This window comes from Macaca nemestrina, chromosome 11 (assembly GCF_043159975.1).
Source record: "Macaca nemestrina isolate mMacNem1 chromosome 11, mMacNem.hap1, whole genome shotgun sequence".
NCBI lineage: Eukaryota > Metazoa > Chordata > Mammalia > Primates > Cercopithecidae > Macaca > Macaca nemestrina.
This window is the reverse complement of record NC_092135.1, coordinates 129,551,035-129,573,647: the sequence shown is the minus strand read 5'-3', so window position 1 is coordinate 129,573,647 and position 22,613 is coordinate 129,551,035. Positions and strand designations below refer to the sequence as shown.

At 48.6% G+C, this 22,613-nt stretch overlaps 2 protein-coding genes and 3 non-coding genes across 5 annotated transcripts in view; all 5 read left to right on the top strand.

The window, feature by feature from the left end:
• The window catches only part of LOC139357236 (uncharacterized), a 43,546-nt gene extending 38,551 nt beyond the window's left edge, over positions 1-4,995 (top strand). The window contains exon 8 of the transcript XR_011610123.1: positions 2,933-4,995. The gene's annotated coding sequence lies outside the window, so the exon portion shown is untranslated. The remainder of the gene's footprint in view (positions 1-2,932) is intronic.
• A 2,165-nt stretch (positions 4,996-7,160) lies between these two features.
• On the top strand, positions 7,161-17,431 carry LOC105473933 (nucleolin). Its single transcript, XM_011728143.2, has 14 exons — positions 7,161-7,319; positions 8,177-8,293; positions 9,484-9,964; positions 10,632-10,829; positions 10,926-11,012; positions 11,199-11,340; positions 12,398-12,522; positions 13,159-13,282; positions 13,744-13,901; positions 15,050-15,173; positions 15,405-15,538; positions 16,039-16,165; positions 16,551-16,774; positions 16,922-17,431. The coding sequence occupies exons 1-14, from the start codon at positions 7,302-7,304 to the stop codon at positions 16,996-16,998; spliced, it is 2,136 nt and encodes a 711-aa protein (XP_011726445.1). The 5' UTR covers positions 7,161-7,301; the 3' UTR covers positions 16,999-17,431.
• Positions 11,050-11,119, top strand: LOC112425249 (small nucleolar RNA SNORD82). Its single transcript, XR_003016316.1, has one exon. It is a non-coding gene; the product is annotated as a small nucleolar RNA SNORD82 (small nucleolar RNA).
• LOC112425250 (small nucleolar RNA SNORD20) lies at positions 15,650-15,729 on the top strand. Its single transcript, XR_003016317.1, has one exon. It is a non-coding gene; the product is annotated as a small nucleolar RNA SNORD20 (small nucleolar RNA).
• Positions 16,239-16,375, top strand: LOC112425247 (small nucleolar RNA SNORA75). Its single transcript, XR_003016314.1, has one exon. It is a non-coding gene; the product is annotated as a small nucleolar RNA SNORA75 (small nucleolar RNA).
• Positions 17,432-22,613: the final 5,182 nt, after the last annotated feature.

The following is a 22,613-nucleotide window of genomic DNA, read 5'->3' as shown; positions in this document are numbered from 1 at the left end:
CTGGGCCACACAGTGAGATTCTGCCTCAAAAATAATAAAATAAATACAATTTGACTTTTTTGTTCATCATGGATTTTCCCCAGTAATTAAATAATATTGCACTGAAATATTATTTTTGATGATTTTTGTGGTGTCCCTTAAGTGTTGCGCCTGAGGCAGGTGCCTTACCTCACCCCAGACCCCTCTCTGCAGCAGGAAGGGTTTTCTTCGAGACAGAATCTCGTTCTGTCATCCGGGCTGGCGTGCAGTGGTGCGATTTCGGCTCACTGCAACCTCCGCCTCCCAGGTTCAAACGATTCTCCTGCCTTGGCCTCCCGAGTAGCTGGGATTATAGGCACCCGCCACCAGACCTGGCTAATTTTTGTATTTTTAGTACAGACGGAGGTTCACTATGTTGACCAGGCTGACCCTGAACTCCTGACCTCGTGATCCACCTGCCTCAGCCTCCCAAAGTGCTGGGATTACAGGAGTGAGCCACCGGCCTCAGGAAGGGGTTTTCAGTGTGGGTTGAGGCACTTGGATTTTCTCCTGCTGGCTGTCAGAAGTCACTGAAATCCCTTCATTAAAAGAACGTGTTTGTATCTGCTGCTGAGGAAAACTGATGTGACTGCCACGTGGTAGGTTAAGATATGGAGCAAGACAGGTCAGGGTGGCTGACTGGGAACGGCTGGGTTAATCCAGGCGGGAACTTGAGCAGGGGCAGTAAGAGAGGGGCGGTGGAAAGCAGAGTGGACCCACTCTGAAGACACTCAAAGCCCAGGCCAGGGTGTCTGGGAGCTGAGGGAGAGGCCAGGGTCTAGACAATGCTACGATCTGAATGCTGGTGTCCCCTACAAATTCATATGTTGAAAGCTAATCCCCAAGACAAGAGTATGAAGAGGTGGTGCCTATGGGAAGTGATTAGCTCCTGAGGGCTCCGCCCTTGAGAATGGGATTAATGTCCTTATAAAAAGGGCTCACAGGAGCCTGTGGGCTCCTTCTGCCTTCGAAGAAGCAGCAAAAAGGGCACCGTCTAGGAGGGAGGCCCTCACGGTCACCAGATCTGCCAGTGCTTTGATCTTGGACATCCAGCCTCCAGAACTGTAACACATTTCTGTTGTTTATAAAGGACCCCGTCTAAAGTTATAGCAGTTCCAGCAGACTAAGACAACGTCCTGGCTTTTGGCTAGGCAAGCTGGGAGCTGTCTCTCCTTTTTTGAGGTAGGAAAGACAGCAGTTCAGGGGTGGAGGAAGAGGCTGAATTCAGAGTGGGACACTCTACTTGGAGTCTGAAGTTTTATAGGGCACCGAAGGGAGATGTCTGCCAAGCCACTGGGTTAATGAGGAAGAAAGTTGCTCCTGAAGAGACCCTGATTTGGGCACCTTCAGATGGCGTTGTCCATGGGAAGGTGGAGCCGCTGTGGAGGAGCAGCCCCAAGTGGGGGGGGGGGTACACACATATGGTAGCTGAGGCCACTGGATAAGGGTGTTACCAGTGAGAGAATGTCGAGGGAAGAGAAAGGTGGAAACACTCTTTGAGAAAGGAAGAAGGTAGGCAAAGAGGAAGGAGGCCAGGAGAGAGAAGCGTCAGGGAGGCAGAGGGGAAGCTCCAAGGGAGGATGCGGTCAAGAGACAGAAGCTGCAGAAGGGTCAAGAGAGATGAGAGATAAGGTCTGCAAGGCATCCTTCTGGCTAGCGACAAACAGCGTGTCTGCAGGAGGCAGGGTTGGAGGGCACCTGCAGGGGCTGGGATCTTGGGGGTCCCTGGTGGAGCTGGGAGCAACTGTTGTCAACTGTTCCCAGGAGCTTGTTCCTACAAAAGGCAATGGAAGGGAAGGAGGTATTGGAATGGCAGGTGGCAGGCCAGGCGTGGTGGCTCACACCTGTAATCCCAGCACTTTGGGAAGCCGAGACAGGAGATCACAAGGTCAGGAGATTGAGACTATCTGGCTAACACGGTGAAACCCCGTCTCTACTAAAAAATACAAAAAACTAGCCAGGCGAGGTGGCGGGCGCCTGTAGTCCCAGCTACTCAGGAGGCTGAGGCAGGAGAATGGCGTAAACCGGAGAGGCGGAGCTTGCAGTGAGCCGAGATCCGGCCACTGCACTCCAGCCTGGGCAACAGAGCAAGACTCCGTCTCAAAAAAAAAAAAAAAAAAATTAGTGAGGCATGGTGGCACACCTGTAGTCCCAGCTACTCGGGAGGCTGAGGCAGGAGAATCGCTTGAACCCAGGAGATGGAGGTTGCAGTGAGCCGAGATCATGCCACTACACTCCAGCCTGGGCGACAGCGTGAGACTCTGTCTCAAAAACAAACAAATAAACAAAAAATACAAAAAGTAGCTGGGCGTGGCAGCAAATGCCTGTAGTCTTAGCTACTTGGGTGGCTGAGATGGGAGGATCACTTGAGCCTGTGTTAACACCACTGCACTCCAGCCTGGGCAACAGAGTGAGTCTAAACACACACACATACACACACACACACACACACACACACACCCCAATACACAACAACAAAAAAAAGGCAGGTGGCAGTTGAGGAGATCACTGCAGTGGGACCCCCAGGAGGGGGTGAGGAGGGGTTTGCTGGCACATGGGAAAGGGTGATACAGAGAAAGACTCTGGTTTCCTTGGGGCCTTGTGGTGGCCAGGAGAGCTCAGGCTGTCTGCGAATGTATGTAAATCAGAGGGTGGGAATCCCTCTGGGAGGTCTGTCCTTCCCTGTGAAGGAGAAGATAGGGTAACTCTGTTGACAGGGAGGGCAGAGAAGGAGAGATGAAGTGCCTGAGGGAAGAGGCTTGGCATAGAGGCTGGGGAGAGGGAAATGAGAGCGGTCAGGAGCTCCTGGAAGATGATCTGGGCTAGCAGCTGGGGCTGCTACCAGGGTGGCTGCTGGGAGGGCCGGGCATCTGGAGGCCCCAAATCTGCATCATCACAGATTTCTCTCCAGCAGGGCCCAACCTCCTGGATGGAGAGGCCTGGTAGGTGCAGCAGGGAAGTTGGAATGGCGATGATCTGGGGCCCATAACAGCCTCCTCCAGCGGACTCAGGGGCCTGCGGTTGTTGGCGAGGGGCTGACTCTACCAGTGGGTGAACAGGTGAAGCTTCTCGGGCTGCCTCAGGAAGACAAGACTGGGTTCTCTGGCTCTGGCCCCTGGGACCCCAAGGCACAGGTACCTCCTGCAGGGGAAGACTTGCTAACACACCAAGCAAGGCCTGGCAAGGGAGGAAGAACTTAGGGTCCCCCTTTGACATCTGGGGGAAAGTGCTGGGGAAGTTCTGGGCAGTATCCAAAGGCCTCAGCGAACCCAAAAGACAGAAGGAGGCTGGGCTGGTAAAAGGAACTTCACAGCAGACACCCCAGGCCTCCGCACTCAGGCAGACCTGAAGCTCTGGAAGCTGAGGCTGTGAACTCCCTCCCGGCCAGCTGGGGTGTCCAGCCCTGCCCTGCTCGGCCTCCATGGCAGGGACTCACCCTGCAGGCTTTGTGAGCTGGATGCTGGCTGGGTCAGGCCAGCCTCACCTGCAACTCAGGGGGAGAAGCAGGGGAGACACAGGATGACCCCACCTCCTGACCTTCTGAAGCTTCCCTGGCATCAGCCCGGGCCCTTATCATAGCCTTCAGTGGAAGAGCCTGGAGTAGAGGGCAGCCGCTTCTTGCTCAGTCCCCTCAACTTCTCAGCACTTCTATCCCTCATGTCACCACGTCCCTGCGCTAAGCTCCCCCTTTTTAAAATACCCAATGTGATTCTTCTTGGCTAGCTGGAGCCTAACCGAGACACTTAGTTCCTAGAAGCCCAGTCCTGGGAAGTGGAGGTAATCCTTGGAAGCCTGCAGACCCCCTCCAGTGGGCTGTCAGACTCTAGCACAAGTATGAGGCCCACTATGGCCAAATGGGTCTCAGGGGCCAGAAGTGCCCATGGGTGCCCCAAGTGGGTGCCTCACTACACAGGTATCGTGGGGAGCAGCCAGGCCACAGCAGCAGGCAGAGTTGGGCTGGGTCCATGCAGGCCTGAAGAAGCAGCCAGTAGCCACTCAAGGCAGTGGTACCCCTGGAGCATCTGGGTTGGTATGTGAGACTAGTCACACTCCCCACAAGAATTACAGCCATGCTCAAACCTCTCCCCACCATCTAGTTCCTCCTCTGCTAAAACGTGGAGCACTGTCTCCCAGCCTTGGAGCTCAGGGGCAACAGATAACCTGACCTGGCTGGAGGAGGTGGTATCGCTCTTGGCTGGAACCGCCATGGAAAACCCCAACCAAAGACAGCACTTGGGAGAACATCTATGAAAATGTAAAAGACCATACCCTTGACCCAGCTGTTCTACAGATATGATTTGTGGAAAATAAAGCAAGTGAGAATATTTGCTATAGCAGTTTGTAATGGCCAAACATAGCAAACAACCCTAAATGTCCAGCAATGGTGACTAGATAAATTGTGATCCTTCCACACAAGGAACGCCATGTAGCTATTAAAAAGAATGAGGCAGCTCTACATGTGCTGATGTAGGATGAGTTACAAGACACATATAGTTAACACAAAATAAGGAGAGTTCAGAACAGTGTATATGATAGCGTTTGTATTAAATATAATAAATAGACTTGTCTATTTGCACATACAACTGAATCTGGAAGGACATACAAGAGACTGGCACTGCCTTGAGACTGGGAGGCCTAGGGGACAGGGAGGGGAGGGAGACTTTTTACTGTGCATCTGTTTGAATCTTTTGAATTTTGCACTATGTGTGTACTTTACAATTCAATAAATAACTCGTGTTTTCAAAACAAAACAAAACAAAAAAGCATTTAGAAACAAACAGGCCAGGCCGGGCGCGGTGGCTCAAGCCTGTAATCCCAGCACTTTGGGAGGCCGAGACGGGCGGATCACGAGGTCAGGAGATCGAGACCATCCTGGCTAACACGGAGAAACCCCGTCTCTACTAAAAAAATACAAAAAACTAGCCAGGCGAGGTGGCGGGCGCCTGTAGTCCCAGCTACTCGGGAGGCTGAGGCAGGAGAATGGCGCAAACCCGGGAGGTGGAGCTTGCAGTGAGCTGAGATCCAGCCACTGCACTCCAGCCTGGGCGACAGAGCCAGACTCCGTCTCAAAAACAAACAAACAAACAAACAAACAGGCCAGACGTGGCTCACATCTATAATCCCAGTGCTTTGAGAGGCTGAGGCGGGAGGATTGATAAAACTGGGGATGTCAAGGCTGCAGTGAGCCATGATCCTGCCACTGCCCTCTAGCCTGAGTGACAGAGTAAGATTCTGTCTCAAAAAAAAAAAAAAAAAAAGAAACTGGGATGACACAGCAGTGTCTTCACTTATATCCTACACCTCCACTGCTAGCTATGTGACCCTGGCCAAGTTAATTTACCTCTATGCCCCAGTTTCTATAAAACAGTGATAACTTTTTGGAAAGGTTATTTTGAAGAGTAAGTGAATGAATATATGAAGAGCGCCTGGCACTGAATCAGCATTATAAAGTGTTAGATATTGCTATTTTGCTGCCCCAGACTAACTCCAAAGCAACGCCACTTGAGCCATGCCAGCTCTCCCTGCTGCTGCTTCTACCTAAATACTTCCTCATTTAACAAATAATTTTCATTTCTTTCTTTTTTTTTTTGAGATGGGGTTTTGCTCTTGTTGCCCAGGCTGGAGTGCAATGGCGCCATCTCGGTTCACTGCAACCTCCGCCTCCTGGGCTCAAGCGATCCTCCCACCTCAGCCTCCCGAGTAGCTGGGGGCTCCAGGCGAGTGCCACTACACCTGCTAATTATTATTTTTTTGTAGAGACAGGGTCGCATTATATTACCCAGGCCGGTCTCAAGTTCCTGGACTCAAGCGATCCTCCTGCATCAGCCTCCCAAAGTACTGGGATTACAGGCATGAGCCATCGCGCCTGGCCTTAACAGACACTTTTCTTTCTTTCTTTCTGAGACGGAGTCTCGCTCTGTCGCCCAGGCTGGAGTGCAGTGGCGCGATGTCGGCTCACTGCAATCTCCGACTCCCCGGTTCATGCGCCTCGGTCTCCCAAAGTGCTGGGACTGCGGGCCTGAGCCACCGCGCCCCGCCTGAGGTGATTTTTAACAAGTACAGCCGTAGCTGCAGGTATCCTGGTTCTGTAGGAACAATGAGGTATGGATGGATCCATACCTGGACCCATGGATTGGATGGATCCCAGGCAGGCCCTGGACGGAGGGAAATGCTCTGGTTTGCTAAGCCCGGCATCGAGGGAGGCCCACCCTCAAAGCTAACCGTGGAAGTCACTCCGGCCTCCTTCGCCCTGCCGCCGGGGAACCCTGCCGGTGGCTCTCGACCTGCTCCCGAGCCATCTGGTGACACTGACTTAGCAGCCACCACCTTAATTGGCGCATTCGACGCAAATAACCACCAGGGAACCTGTGGGCGGTCAAAGGCCCGGCTTTGCGGTCGGCCCGCCCAGGCCCCTCTCCTTGCCCTGTGAGGCCAGAAAGTTACTTCTCCGAGGCCGTTCCCCATGACGAGAAATATCTCCCGCCTGAGGTTCTGTGGGGTAGGGGAGGTTCGTGCATTTCTCACAGAAAAACCTCGCACAGACCCGCGACTGCCTTTATTAACGGCTCTCAGGAGGCTGCCTGCAGCCGGGGGTGTCTCCAGTCCCATGCTCGCGGGCAAGCAGGGCTGAGCTGTGCCTCCGAAAGGGCCAACGGGAACTCCGCGGTCCCTGAACTTCCGGGGCTGGCGGGCTTCTTTCTCCAGGGCCACCGGGAGCCCCGGCGTGAGTGCGTGCCGGGGCCGCGCGCGGGGTCTTTGAGGAACTCCAAGGCTGCCCGAGCCTAGGGAGCCAGCCACATTGGAGATCCCTAGACCGCCCGATTCCACCACCCCCGAGGTCCCCTCACAGCCGGCGCCAAAAACGCCAGTCCCACGGCGCAGGCCGGGACCCGCGCGCCCACGGCCCAATCAGCGCCGGCCTTGCACAAAGCGAGCCCCGCCCCCACGGCACGGCTGCCAGCCCCTCCCCCTCCCGTGGTCGCCTCGGCCCGCCCACTCCCCGCCCCGCGCCGTTCTCGGTTAGAGGCTCGCGATTGGCTCAGGGGGACTGCCGCGAGCTCTGGTTGGTCGGCACGGAGTCACGAGGGCGCCGTCGTCGCCTTTCCACAGGCGATTACTGGGCAGGCTCAGTCTTTCGCCTCAGTCTCGAGCTCTCGCTGGCCTTCGAGTGTACGTGCTCCGGGATCTTCAGCACCCGCGGCCGCCATCGCCGTCGCTTGGCTTCCTCTGGACTCATCTGCGCCACTTCTCCGCTCCACACTCCGCCGCCATAAGCCGCCATCATGGTGAAGCTCGCGAAGGTAAACGGCCTTGAGCGCGAGCGCAGACGTCTAGGCCTGCTCTCCGAGGGGCGAGCGCGGCGGCGCGGGGAGGAGGGCCTGCGCGCAGTCCCGGGCGCGTTCTAGGGCGCCATGCTGCGGGAAGTCTCGCGCGATTAGTGGGGAGGTCTCGCGGCTTCTGGCTAGTTGGTGGCGAGGTGAAGAGCTTCTGCAGGTGCTGGGGGCGGCGAACGCGGCGGGAAAGACGGAGTCACTGAGCGCGGGGAGGGGGCGCTGGGCCCCGGGGTGGGGAGATGAGACCAAACTCCTGCGACGCATACGAGTCGGGACCCGACTCCTGACGCACGTGCCCGGGAGCGCGGCCTGCCACGTGGGCCGCGCCGCGTGGGTCCTGGAATCTCCAGAGGCACCGGTGCCTTGTGCCAGGAAATGGCGGTATCGGCCCTAGTCGGAGTCCTGGCCTGGCAAGCCGACACGTGGTGGGCCCCGGAAGGTGGCTCTGCCGCGTGCCTTTTGCGCCGTGTTTCGGGCACGTGGTGGCCTACCAGGTACCCCCACGTGGCCGCGCCGCCTCTTTAAGGGGCGGGGTTGTCTTGGCTGGGAAAAGCATAATGTTCATGAGAAAACCAAGGTAGTTACTTCTTACCTTCGGGCGGGTTTTCTGTTTGTGAAGCCCGGGAGGAAAATTGTGGGCGGTTGAGAGTAGTCCATCTTGCATTGCCATCAGGACTCGTTTTGATGTTGTGCTGTTTGGCACTATGAGAAATGGATCTGAGAAAGGAGAGATGATGGCGTTTTACTATGAACAGTAATGGCAAAATAGGAATGGCCTGAAATGTTGAGGTGGAGGTGTAATGACCTACTCGTGTCCATTTTAGGCAGGTAAAAATCAAGGTGACCCCAAGAAAATGGCTCCTCCTCCAAAGGAGGTAGAAGAAGATAGTGAAGATGAAGAAATGTCAGAAGATGAAGAAGATGATAGCAGTGGAGAAGAGGTAATTTTATCTAGCTTAATGCAGAATTGTGTTAAAACTACAACAATGGAGAGTTAAGACATGAAATTGGATGTCTGTGGCTAAAATAAGATTTTATTCATCCAGGTATGTCCTATTGTAGTGGTGGTTTCACAAGCTCTTCAGTGACATGTCAAGGTGTCATTTGGCTAAGTATTTGAATGTGAGTTTGAGACAAGAGGTCTGGGGATCTCCTTTCCATGTGCCTCTGCAGGGCAAGGAGTGTGATTTGTTGTGTTAAATCATTAAATTTTTCCAGTTTCAACATGTTAGCCTCACCCCGACATGTAGAGCTGGGCATTGTATTCAGATCTGAGGATAACCTTCCCAGATTCCTTTCCTAGCCTCCAATTAAGATTAATTGGTCTCCATTCCATTATATATAAACTTTGTAATTCTACTCACTGCGTTATAGTTATCTTTGGTGTAGACTGAGGGCTGCCACCTCTTTGTGTTAACATTGACCCTCTTTACTCTTTGGCAGTCCTGGCCTTTTTTTGCTCACTGTAAAGACATCTGAGCACTGAATTGTGCTCAGGTTTCTCGTTGAGAATTGAATAAAAGTTTTATTCTTCCACACATTGCCTAATAAAACTATGGGATTTTCATGTAGCTAAACGATGGCTTTTATCAAACTAACATGCTCACTCTTTGATGTGTGATAGTTTTGTAAGGGATAGTTATGTTTAGCCTATTTGATCTTCATTTTATCTCAGGTCCCAAGAATTGAGCTTCACTGGACTCAGTACTGCCATCCACCGTAGGAGCCCCAAATGATTTAATACGTTAATGCTTGGAGCCTCCTAGGTGTAAGGTTCTGAATAATTTACGCATAGCAATTCATTATTGTTATACGTGTAATATGATACTATTACCATTTTCAGATGAGAAAGTTGGGGTTTGGGAAAATATGAGGTGCAAGAATTCAGAGGTCTGGTTCAGAGGTATTTTAAGTGTTCAAAAGGGTTCCTTATGGCTGGGTATTCACCTGATAATAAGGGCTCTGACCTAAGACAACATAACAGAAGCCTGGAGTTTAACATGCTAACATGTGTCTAGCGCATGTGGTCTTGAACCAGAAGCATTGCCAGAATCTAACACTCACTGGGACCATGGTTATCTTTTTGGGTGTGGGGCTGGACTTACTGGTTTGGTTTTCATTTATTCTCAAGGTTGTCATACCTCAGAAGAAAGGCAAGAAGGCTGCTGCAACCTCAGCAAAGAAGGTGGTAGTTTCCCCAACAAAAAAGGTTGCAGTTGCCACACCAGCCAAGAAAGCAGCTGTCACTCCAGGCAAAAAGGCAGCAGCAACACCTGCCAAGAAGACAGTTACACCAGCCAAAGCAGTTGCCACACCTGGCAAGAAGGGAGCCACACCAGGCAAAGCATTGGTAGCAACCCCTGGTAAGAAGGGTGCTGCCATCCCAGCCAAGGGGGCAAAGAATGGTAAGAATGCCAAGAAGGAAGACAGTGATGAAGAGGAGGAGGATGACAGTGAGGAAGATGATGAGGATGATGAGGACGAAGATGAGGATGAAGATGAAATTGAACCAGCAGTGATGAAAGCAGCAGCTGCTGCCCCTGCCTCAGAGGATGAGGATGATGAGGATGATGAAGATGATGAGGATGAGGATGATGACGATGAGGAAGATGGTAAGGAGTTGTCTTGGTAGTTACTGGGCTTCTGATTGCAAGATATCTTGAGATTCTGGGATCAACATATTCCACAACAACCTGGAGATGAGAGTAGAGTCCTTGTGGGAATTCTCTGGGCTGTTGTGTGTTAGACTTAATTACCCATGAATGATTTTTGTCCCTCCTGAGAAAATTTCAACAGCACATTCTGTGAGTGTTTTTCATAATGTAGGATTTTGTTTCTTAGTGATCTTTTTTGTTTTGTTTTTGTTTTTTAATTTTTTTGACATGGGAGTTTTTGCTGTTTCCTAGGCTGGAGTGCAGTGGCGCGCTATCTCAGCTCACTGCAACCTCCATCTCCAGGGTTCAAGCAGTTCTGCCTCAGCCTCCCAAGTAGCTGTGATTACCGGCGACCACCACTATGCCCTACTAATTTTTGTATTTTTAGTAGAAACGAGGTTTCACCATGTTGGCCAGGCTGGTCTCGAACTCTTGACCTCAGGTGATCCACCCACCTTGGCCTCCCAAAGTGCTAGGATTACAGGCGTGAGCCACTGTTCCTGGCCCCAAGTAATCTCTTCTTGCCATGACTATTAACTAAACATGGTGACAGGATTGCATTAGATTTTAAAACCGATGTTGGTTTTGGGAGATTGCTGCAATTTTTAGGTGGCTTATCTTTCAGACTCTGAAGAAGAAGCTATGGAGACTACACCAGCCAAAGGAAAGAAAGCTGCAAAAGTTGTTCCTGTGAAAGCCAAGAACGTGGCTGAGGATGAAGATGAAGAAGAGGATGATGAGGACGAGGATGATGACGACGATGAAGATGATGAGGATGAAGATGATGATGATGAAGATGAGGAGGAAGAAGAGGAGGAGGAAGGTAATTAGATTCTGACATACATTGACATGAGTTGTTTAAAGGAGGCACTTAAGTGTTTGTGGCTATTGATGGGTAATACATTGACATCTTGTCCAGAGCCTGTCAAAGAAGCACCTGGAAAACGAAAGAAGGAAATGGCCAAACAGAAAGCAGCTCCTGAAGCCAAGAAACAGAAAGTGGAAGGTAACTTGCAGAATTAGGGGATGTGGGGGAGATAAACAGCACAAATGATGAATGACAAAGGGACTTAATACTGAAACATGATGTTACATTGCAGTGTGCTGATGTGCTGTGTATAGAAATTTTGCTTTGGAAACTAACTTTTTACCACACTTCACAAGTAGACTGAGTTCAGCTTTTTTTGTATAGGCACAGAACCGACTACGGCTTTCAATCTCTTTGTTGGAAACCTAAACTTTAACAAATCTGCTCCTGAGTTAAAAACTGGTATCAGCGATGTTTTTGCTAAAAATGATCTTGCTGTTGTGGATGTCAGAATTGGTATGACTAGGTAAGTGCTTCATGCACATTACATACACATGGGTCTGTTAATACTTTTCCTTCCCTTATTAGCACAGTTACTTTAGCCTGCCACTCCTAAACATGAATAGTGTAAACATTTTCAAGGATTAGCATTAGTGAACTAAGTTAGAATTAAACTATAGAGTCCCTGGATTGCAATTTCCAGTCAGTCGTAACTTGGTATAGCACAGAATAATCTTAGTAAGTTTTTTTGTCTTTTTTGTTTTGTTTTGTTTTTTATTGAGACGGACTCTGGCTTTCGCTCAGGCTGCAGTACAGTGGCGCAGTCTTGGCTCACTGCAACCTCTGCCTCCCGGGTTCAAGTGATTCTCCTTCCTAAGCCCCCTGAGTAGCTGGGATTACAGGTGCACGTCACCACGCCTGGCGAATCTTTGTATTTTTAGTTGAGACAGGGTTTCACCATGTTGGCCAGGCTGGTTTCGAACTCCTGACCTCAAGTGATCCACCCAGCTCGGCCTCTCGAAGTGCTGGGATTACAGGCGTGAGCCACTGTGCCCAGCCTAAATTGGGGTCTTGAGGCACCAGTGTTGGTGTTAGGCAGGAGAATCGCTTGAACCTGGGTGACGGAGGTTGCAGTGAGCCAAGTTCGCACCACTGTACTCCGCCTGGGCAACAGATCGAGACTCTGTCTCAGTTTAAAATAATAATAATTTGATGTTTATTTTCTTGGAAGTACCTGAAACTATTAGACCTGACTAGTCATCATAGTGAATGCTTTTATCCAGGCAGGATTCTCCTGTATTAGTGCTTACAGGTGTTCTTTTGTCAGCTGCTACTGTGAATTGTTATAAGCAATTTAGCTAATGATGATGACCTCAAACGTGAATGTGCACGTCATGTCTCCGTACTGAGACCTTATTCTGTAGCTACAATTTGCAGAGCCTTGACTTTGTTTTGCTAATATTAGGGGTGCTTTTTAAAATGTGATCTTTGTTTGCATCATCACATTTGTCTAGAATACGTATTGTGGATTTCAATTTTGTGTTTTCATCTGTTGTAATTTTGCCCTTCTCTCCACCTTGAAGGAAATTTGGTTATGTGGATTTTGAATCTGCTGAAGACCTGGAGAAAGCCTTGGAACTCACTGGTTTGAAAGTCTTTGGCAATGAAATTAAACTAGAGAAACCAAAAGGAAAAGACAGTAAGAAGGGTATGTAAGGCTTTAGGAGATTATGCAATAAATTCAGGAGCTAGACTGCTAGGGAAAATGCTTTGTAACCCATTTCCCTTGGTTTCCTCTCTTTAAATTTTTTTTTCCCCTTGGTTTCCTCTTAATGTGGGAATTAAATGAGCTGGTGTTTACAAGAGTACTTGGCACTGCTTGCTAGTGTTACAGTGTAAATTCTTGAGTTAGGCAAGCAAGAGCACTTTTATACAGAACACGAATTATTAGATGCACCTAAATTAATGTAAAGGGGTCTTCACTGAAACTAGATTAGGTCCCTAATTACTGTTTGCATCCTTTACTTTATTTCTCTATATACAGTTGTAATGTTGTAATGTTTTAAATTGGTACGTTCACCTTTTTTGTTTCTAAAAATAATAGGCATCTACTCCAGGTTGAACTCTAGTGTACCCAGCGGATAGTTTGACATCAGCTGTGACAACATGGAGGGACCACTTGTGTGTTGACACTGCTATATCTCCAAGGCACAGAGCCTTGTACATTATAGGATCTCAAATTATTTGTTGAATAGAGCTATGTCTTTTTTTTTCCCCTCTTTGTTGTTGCCCCCCACCTTTGGTTTTTCAGGCCATGGAGCTCATTTTTGTTTTTTTAATCTAGAGCGAGATGCGAGAACGCTTTTGGCTAAAAATCTCCCTTACAAAGTTACTCAGGATGAATTGAAAGAAGTGTTTGAAGATGCTGCGGAGATCAGATTAGTCAGCAAGGATGGGAAAAGTAAAGGGTATGTTCTGTCTATTGAAATGTAAGGGTTTTCTTAACATGAATACACATTCCTGCTTTATAAAAGAAATGTTGGTTTGATTTTCTTAGGTGTGTAATTTTGGGCAGTTTAACCTGTAAATTTGTGCCTCAATTACCCATCTGTACCATGGGGATAACGTACTCATAGGGTGATTTTAAAAGACAAGGTAATACATATAAAGGAGCAAGAAATGTGCCTAGCTTACAACAAATATTTTGTGAGTAGTAGTTCAGTGAGGTGAGGTTACTGTGAAAAAATTTTGAGTATTTGTAAAACTGTAGTGGGAAGTAAGAGGGAAGCTCAAGTTTGATTGAAAAGTAGCATAAAACTAAGGGCATTTATTGTATTCAGATCTGAAGCAAGTTCTGTGTTGCTGAGGTATAAAAGCATTTGTGTTAATGTGGTTTTAAAAACCATGAGTTCTTCTCCCTCCATTGCAGGATTGCTTATATTGAATTTAAGACAGAAGCTGATGCAGAGAAAACCTTTGAGGAAAAGCAGGGAACAGAGATTGATGGGCGATCTATTTCCCTGTACTATACCGGAGAGAAAGGTCAAAATCAAGACTATAGAGGTGGAAAGAATAGCACTTGGAGTGGTAAGAAATTAGGCTTGTTACTGGGTTCCAGAATTGATGGAGGGAACTCCTTTGTGTCTTTGTACTTCATAAGTTTATACTTTTTAATCAAAGTTACTTAAATGTAGGTGAAGATCAAGGACATTATACCCCAAGTTATACTCTTATTTGGAATAGTAATTTCCGATCTTGAATGAGAGCTGTAAAATCATTTTGCATTGGAATACAGTAGGCAAATCAAGCTTCCTTTTTGTAGGTATGTTTTATACTTTAAATGACTTCGACTGTGTGTGTGTGTTGTTTTTTTTTTTTGAAACAGTCTCGCTCTGTGGCCGGGGCTGGAGTGCAGTGGCCGGATCTTAGCTTACTGCAAGCTCTGCCTCCTGGGCTTACGCCATTCTCCTGCCTCAGCCTCCCGAGTAGCTGGGACTACAGGCGCCCGCCACCTCACCCGGCTAGTTTTTTGTATTTTTTAGTAGAGACGGGGTTTCACCGTGTTAGCCAGGATGGTCTCGATCTCCTGACCTCATGATCCGCCCATCTCGGCCTCCCAAAGTGCTGGGATTACAGGCTTGAGCCACCGCGCCCGGCCGACTATGTGTGTTTTGAACTCAGATTATTGTTCTAGGAAAACAGGCCAGTAGTCAGCCTATACATAAAGAACCACCGGCCGGGCGCGGTGGCTCAAGCCTGTAATCCCAGCACTTTGGGAGGCCGAGACGGCGGATCACGAGGTCAGGAGATCGAGACCATCCTGGCTAACACTGTGAAACCCCGTCTCTACTAAAAAATACAAAAAACTAGCCGGGCGAGGTGGCTGGCGCCTGTAGTCCCAGCTACTCGGGAGGCTGAGGCAGGAGAATAGCGTAAACCCGGGAGGCGGAGCTTGAAGTGAGCTGAGATCCGGCCACTGCACTCCAGTCTGGGTGACAGAGCGAGACTCCGTCTCAAAAAAAAAAAAAAAGAACCACCACCAGAACATTGCAACATGTACTAAGTAGTAAGTACTTAATATGTTGAGTAACAAAAGTGGATTTCACTTACATCATCAGTATTTGTGTGTTAACTTTTTCAAGCACTGAAATGCTTAGGAATAAAATATTACTGCTCTGACCGAAGCTGGGAACCACTGTTTCAGAGTCTTAGGAATGTGGCATCTCTATTTGCAGGTGAATCAAAAACTCTGGTTTTAAGCAACCTCTCCTACAGTGCAACAGAAGAAACTCTTCAGGAAGTATTTGAGAAAGCAACTTTTATCAAAGTACCCCAGAACCAAAATGGCAAATCTAAAGGGTAAGATAATTAATACCTTTATATCAGTTACAGGCTATATATGTCTTACAGGTCTAAAGGAACGTAAGGTCATGTGATCCTGTCAGAAAAGCCAAATAATTTTAGCTACGTAAATGAGTGTAAAAGAGCGTCATTTAGGTACCAACTTGAGAGAAGGCTTGGCAGCATCTTGTGACAGTGAAGGAGCACGTGCTTGGTAACTTACTCTAAGCATTAACTGTTCATCCTCAGGTATGCATTTATAGAGTTTGCTTCATTCGAAGATGCTAAAGAAGCTTTAAATTCCTGTAATAAAAGGGAAATTGAGGGCAGAGCAATCAGGCTGGAGTTGCAAGGACCCAGGGGATCACCTAATGCCAGAAGCCGTAAGTTCACCTGGATTGGATGCTGTGGTTGGGGGTAGCACTCTCAGTGCTTTTGGTGTTTATTTTTTGCACAAATTCTGTGTTTCCTGTTGCTACTGAGTGAACAATAACTGGATATGATGACTGATTACCTGAGAAATAATTGATGAAATCTCAAGAAGATTCCTCTAGATAGTCAAGTTCTGATCCAGCTGTGTCAACTCAGAGCAGCAAGTTTGCCCATGATTTCCTGCCCCATCCAGTGGGCAGTACCTGCTTGGGTTCTTCTCCCACTTTCCATAGAAGATGTGGGGCAGAATATCAACTATGCAGTGGCAATTTAAAAAATGTAAACTCAGAATAGCCTTACTTTAATTAAGGACTAGTTGGCTTAGTTGCTTTTCACTGCTTTTCCACTAAGACAAGCATTCTTGGCCAGTAGTCATACCAGGCATTGTGCAAATTCAGTGTTACTACGAACTGTGACTTCACATAAAGTCACAATTTTTTTTCTTCCCCAGAGCCATCCAAAACTCTGTTTGTCAAAGGCCTGTCTGAGGATACCACTGAAGAGACATTAAAGGAGTCATTTGACGGCTCTGTTCGGGCAAGGATAGTCACTGACCGGGAAACTGGGTCCTCCAAAGGGTAAGGGAAGAAAGCATGAGTGCAGCTTTCACTTGAAGGGGTTTTTGTTCGGTGGAGACCTTGAGTCTAAGGTGTCTTCTCATTGAGCTCCTTTCTGTCTATCAGTGGCAGTTTATGGATTCGCACGAGAAGAAGAGAGAATTCACAGCACTAGCATTATTTTACCTTCTGTCTTTACAGAGGTATATTTAGCTGTTTTGTGAGACATTCTGGGGTTCAAGCTGTCACACCAGTTAGTTTTCCATAGAGAGCTACTCTGTCACTGGTATCTTCTCCCAACTAAACAAGGCTACTTTCTGTGGGATGGCTCCCCAGCGTGTGCCGTTAACTTGGGACATGTGCAGTAGGTGCTTTTTATAATGGGCAATTTCATTTGGTGTTCTAGGTTTGGTTTTGTAGACTTCAACAGTGAGGAGGATGCCAAAGCTGCCAAGGAGGCCATGGAAGATGGTGAAATTGATGGAAATAAAGTTACCTTGGACTGGGCCAAACCTAAGGGTGAAGGTGGCTTTGGGGGTCGTGGTGGAGGCAGAGGCGGCTTTGGAGGACGAGGTGGTGGCAGAGGAGGCCGAGGAGGATTTGGTGGCAGAGGCCGGGGAGGCTTTGGAGGTAAGGCACACAGGGATAATGACTTCAATGTCTACTGGACACCATGTAGCATATGCTCTTTAGACCGTGCCTTGTCACGGTTCCTAATCACTGGGAGGAGGAACTTTGTACGTATTCTTTTAACAGTGTCTTGCCTTCCCCCTGTAGGGCGAGGCGGTTTCCGAGGAGGCAGAGGAGGAGGAGGTGACCACAAGCCACAAGGAAAGAAGACGAAGTTTGAATAGCTTCTGTCCCTCGGCTTTCCCTTTTCCATTTGAAAGAAAGGACTCTGGGGTTTTTACTGTTACCTGATCAATGACAGAGCCTTCTGAGGACATTCCAAGACAGTATACAGTCCTGTGGTCTCCTTGGAAATCCGTCTAGTTAACATTTCAAGGGCAATACCGTGTTGGTTTTGACTGGATATTCATATAAACTTTTTAAAGAGTTGAGTGATAGAGCTAACCCTTATCTGTAAGTTTTGAATTTATATTGTTTCATCCCATGTACAAAACCATTTTTTCCTACAAATAGTTTGGGTTTTGTTGTTGTTTCTTTTGTTGTTATTATTTTTTTTTTTTTGCGTTCGTGGGGTTGTAAAAGAAAAGAAAGCAGAATGTTTTATGGTTTTTGCTTCAGCGGCTTTAGGACAAATTAAAAGTCAACTCTGGTGCCAGACGTGTTACTTCCTAAAGAGTGTTTCCACTGGAATGTCACTGGAGAGCATGGCAAAGCCAGCTCTGCCACTCACTTCACCCATCCCAATGGAAATGGCGTAGTGCGTGCGTTTCCAGTATCCCAGCCCCCAACTTGGTTGAAATGCTGGTGAGGGGACCTGCTCCTGCAGCCCTGATGCTGATGAAGGCTGCTGCAGCTTCTCCCAGTTTTAGCAGGTCTGAGGATTATGTCCTGTAGAAGACTCTGGAAAGAGGCGCAGGAACACATTAGGTCTCCTAGGACAAGGAAGGGCATCTGGGAAGAGCAGTGGCTCACACCTGTAATCCCAACACTTGGGGAGGCCGAGGTGGGCAGATCACCTGAGGTCAGGAGTTGAAGACCAGCGTTGCCAATGTGGTAAAACCGCATCTCTACTAAAAAAAAAAAATTAACGGGGCGTGGTGATGTACTGCTGTAGTCCCAGCTACTCAGGAAGCTGAAGCAGGAAAGTCACGTGAACCCGGGAAGCAGAGGTTGCAGTGAGCTAAGCAGGCACCACTATACTCCAGGCTGGGTAACAGCGAGTCTCCAAAACAGTTCTGGAATAGAACTCATGCTAGGTGGATAGACCAGTGGACACTCAGGGACCATGCAGCTGGGGAGGAAACCACATCAAGTAAACCCCTAAAAAGCCATTTGTTCTGTACTATGTATATTCTTTATTCTTTCTGGTCTTAAGTACTTACCTCAACCTCCACTTTTAGTAAAAGACGAAGGCCACATGAGAGGTGGGACTATCAACAACGTGATGAATTTAGATGAAACCCAGTGCCCAAAATCAACATAGGTAGCCAAGTGCAAAACCTTGTTTTAGTCAGACTAGCGAAATCAAACTATGATACTTGGATAAGCTTAGAAGGCAACATGCAGAACCTTAGCTGGTTTAAGTTTACCCTGGTTGAGTTGGGCTGCTGAAATCTTAACATCCTTGTGCTTATCACCTACTGCTTGTCAGCCCTGTTCCATGTCCAGGGGACAGGGGTGGTGACAATCCAGTTACAAGACTCACGCTCTAGAGAGGAAGGCGGCCAGTGAGGGTTGTAGCTATGATAAAAAGCAGTGGGAGGGTCTCCCATGAGGCAAGCCTAAGGACAAAAAAAGGAAGGCCTTGCAGTCTGTATTCTAGATAAGGAATTGAAGGCTTTTAGATAACAAGCCCATCAGGAGTGTTGTGGATTAAGTCTCAAATTGCAGCAAGGGAAATAGTATGAACATAAGAATCTACAGTGGTTTTCAAGAAAGATCCTGTGAGGCCGGGCACCACACCGTGGGTCATACCTGTAACCCCAACACCTTGGGAACCTTGGGTGTGGAGGTGGCTTGAGCCCAGAAGTTTCAGACCAGCCTAGACAACAGTGAGACTCCCATCTCTACAAGAGATGGTCATGATGGCATAAGCCTGCAGTTCTCGGGAAGCTGAGGTGGGAGGATTGCTTGATCCCGACACTGCATTCCTCCAGTCTGGGTGACAGAAACAGTTTGAAAAACCTTGTGAAGTTGGTGTCTAGGTCTTCTGGAATCTATGAAATGCCTCCAGGGTTCTCCTTGGTTCCCTGCAGCCTTCACCCAGTTGAGAATGTGCTGCAGCTGGTTTCTTTGTGCAATCTTTGGGAGGCTCATGGGTTAAAGTAAGTGATAGTCTATATGCTGTGTGGCCATCTGTTGGGATTGCTGGTGGCTCTGGTGCAGCACAGCCACTGCTTTTTCAACACTTGGAGAGCCTATGGGAGTGGGATTTTGGTAGGTTCCCTTGCTGTGTGCAAGGGAGGGCTTGAATTGCAGGAAGAGCTCATGGCTCCCAAGGTGGGGCTTGCATTGCTATCAAGTTGCTGTTTGTGTACTCAGCAGCTAGGCGTTTTCCTCAGCCCCTCTACTAACTTGCTGTGAGGCAAGACAAGGGCAGGACACTAAGGTTCCTATCTCCTGATTCTTTTTCTTTCCTATTCCTTAAGGCAAGTAGAGATGGTCCAGTCCTGTGATTTGTCAGTGCTTGTTCTAATCATATGTGCTGATTTCCTATAAGAATGAAGATGAGGGCCGGGTGCGGTGGCTCAGGCCTGTAATCCCAGCACTTTGGGAGACTGAGGTGGGTGGATCAGCTGAGGTCAGGAGTTTGAGACCAGCTGGGCCAACATGATGAAACCCCGTCTCTACTAAAAATACAAAAATTAGCTGGGCGTGGCAAGGGGGGCACCTGTAATTCCAGCTACTTGAGAGGCTGAGGCAGGAGAATTGCTTGAACCCGGAGAGCGGAGGCTGCAGTGAGCCTCCGCCCTCGACAAAAGCGAAACACTATCTCAAAAAAAAAAAAAAAAAAAAAAAGAGGATGGAAGGTAGATTACCCTGCAGGGCCAGAAAGAGACACTGGGGCTTGTGATTAGGGACTGAAGTCAAATTCACAGTCTTCCCTGGTGCCTGTCTCTAGTTTTTTTTTTGTTTTTTTTTTTTTTGAGATGGAGTCTCGCTCTGTCGCCCAGGCTGGAGTGCAGTGGCCGGATCTCAGCTCACTGCAAGCTCCGCCTCCTGGGTTTGCGCCATTCTCCTGCCTCAGCCTCCCGAGTAGCTGGGACTACAGGCGCCCGCCACCTCGCCCGGCTAGTTTTTTGTATTTTTTTTAATAGAGACGGGGTTTCACCGTGTTAGCCAGGATGGTCTCCTGACCTCGTGATCCGCCCGTCTCGGCCTCCCAAAGTGCTGGGATTACAGGCTTGAGCCACCGCGCCCGGCCTGTCCCTAGTTTCTGATTCGGTGGTGTTTGGAGCCATTTTAGAAAAGTGATAGTTTTCTTCTGCAAATGGTTGTCACCACATTTGTCATGCTTCCAGCAGGTGGCAGCATAAGTCCACAAGGATCTGGAAACTCCTGCCGGAGGGAGGCCTGGTGATGACCTGGCTGCAGGCCTGTGCATCTCTAACTCCAAACTCACCGTCAGATTTCGGACCAGTGGACAGGCCCAGAGAGTCCCCCACCTCGAGTGATGCTGCACAACCCCTGCAAAAGGAGTTGCCAATTGGATCCTACAGCTAAGATTTTTTGGAGGCATGTCCTGTGCCCTTTCTCTGAGAGTTACCCTGTTATCTTTGTGTCTCACTGTCTCCCCTCAGCCTAAAAAAAAAAACTAAAGCTTTTCTCACTCCAAAAGACTGTCCCCCGACCCTGCCACCTCACACAGTTGTCTCCTCTTCTCTTCATTGCCAAACTTTCAGGATGAGCATACTCTAGCCTCCTCGAAGTGTGGCTTCTGTCCCCCTTCCTCCATCGTGATCATTAAGGTGCCAAAGCCAGGGGTCAGTCTTCCCTCAGTTCACCTTCTTCCCTGCGGCATCTGACAGACTCTCCCTCCTTCCTGCCGAAACTCCTCCTCCACCATTAAGAATTTAGGCAGTAGGGCCAGGCACGGTGGCTCACGCCTATAATCCCAGCACTTTGGGAGGCCAAGGCGGGTGGATGACCTGAAGTCAGGAGTTCGAGACGAGCCTGACCAACATGGCAAAACCCCGTCTCTACTAAAAATACAAAAATTAGCTGGGTGTGGTGGCAGGCGCCTATAATTCCAACTACTCAGGAGGCTGAGGCAGGAGAATCACTTGAACTTGGGAGGTGGAGGTTGCAGTGAGCAGAGATCGCGCCATTGCACTCCAGCCTGGGCAACAAGAGTGAAACTCCGTCTCAAAAAAAAAAAAAAAAGAAGGAATGTAGGTCGTGGCCTAGCACTGTGGGAGGCAGAGGTGGGAAGACAGCATGAGCTCAGGAGTTAGAGACCAGTCTGAGCAACATAGTGGGACACATATCTCTACCAAAAAAAAAAAAAGTAAAAAAGAACTTAGGCCGGCCAGGTGCGGTGGCTCAAGCCTGTAATCCCAGCACTTTGGGAGGCTGAGACGGGCAGATCACGAGGTCAGGAGATCGAGACCATCCTGGCTAACACGGTGAAACCCCGTCTCTACTAAAAAATACAAAAAACTAGCCGGGCGAGGTGGCGGGCGCCTGTAGTCCCAGCTACTCAGGAGGCTGAGGCAGGAGAATGGCGTAAACTCGGGAGGGAGAGCTTGCAGTGAGCTGAGATCCGGCCACTGCACTCCAGCCTGGGTGACAGAGCGAGACTCTGTCTCAAAAAAAAAAAAAAAAAAAAAAAAAAGAATTAGGCACACTAAGGGTGGAAGTGGTTAGGAAGGAAAAGAACAAATCCTCAAGGACTGCAGCCATTCAAAAGCCCAGGTTCATCCAATTCACAGATGGGAGCCAATGGCTGTCTCCACTGATCAGGTCACCAACCCAGTAATGGGGGGAGTAAGAGGCCAAGAGGGTTACCCTATTTCTGATCCCTGTACGTGGAAACATGAAAAGAAATGCATGCTCCCTCTGACAGGGGGGACTTGGTTTTGTTCACTGTGCTGTTCCGAGCCTAGAAGAGAGGCTAACACAGTAGGTGCTCCGCAAGTTTCCCAGGGGAAACACCTTCCCCCCAACTTAACGTAAGGTCAGGTAGCAACAGGAAAGGATCATTAGGCCAGGAGTTCTGAACATATTTTTGTTATTTAAAAATTTTTTTTTTTTTTTTACATATAAGGTCTCACTCTGGCCCAGGCTGGAGTGCAGTGGCAGTCATGGCTCACTGCAGCCTTGACCTCCCGAGCTCAAGCAATCCTCCTACCTCAGTCTCTTGAGTAGCTTAGTGGTGGGGATTACATGTGTGCACCACCATGCCTGTCTAATTAAAAAAAAAAAAAAAGGTTTTATAAAGACAGTGCCTCACTGCACTGCCTAACTGCATTGCCTAGGCTGGTCTCAAACTCCTGGGCCCAAGCAGTCCTCCCATCTTGGCCTCCCCAAGTGTTAGGATTACAGGTGTGAGCCACTGCACCTGGCCAACGTATTTTTAAGGTTATTTTTACTTTATTTTATGATTTTTTAAAATGAGATGAGGTCTCACTTTGTTGCCCAGGCTAGAATATAAAGGTGTTATGATAGCACACTACAGCCTCAAACTCCTGGGCTCAAGTGATCCCACTTTAGCCTCCCCAGTAGCTGACTACAGGCACATACCACCGCGTCCACTTTAAATTAATGTTTTTGTACCAACGATTATTTTGGGAGTCTGGTGAAGCCTTTGAACCCTTTTCAGAATAATGTTTTCTAAATC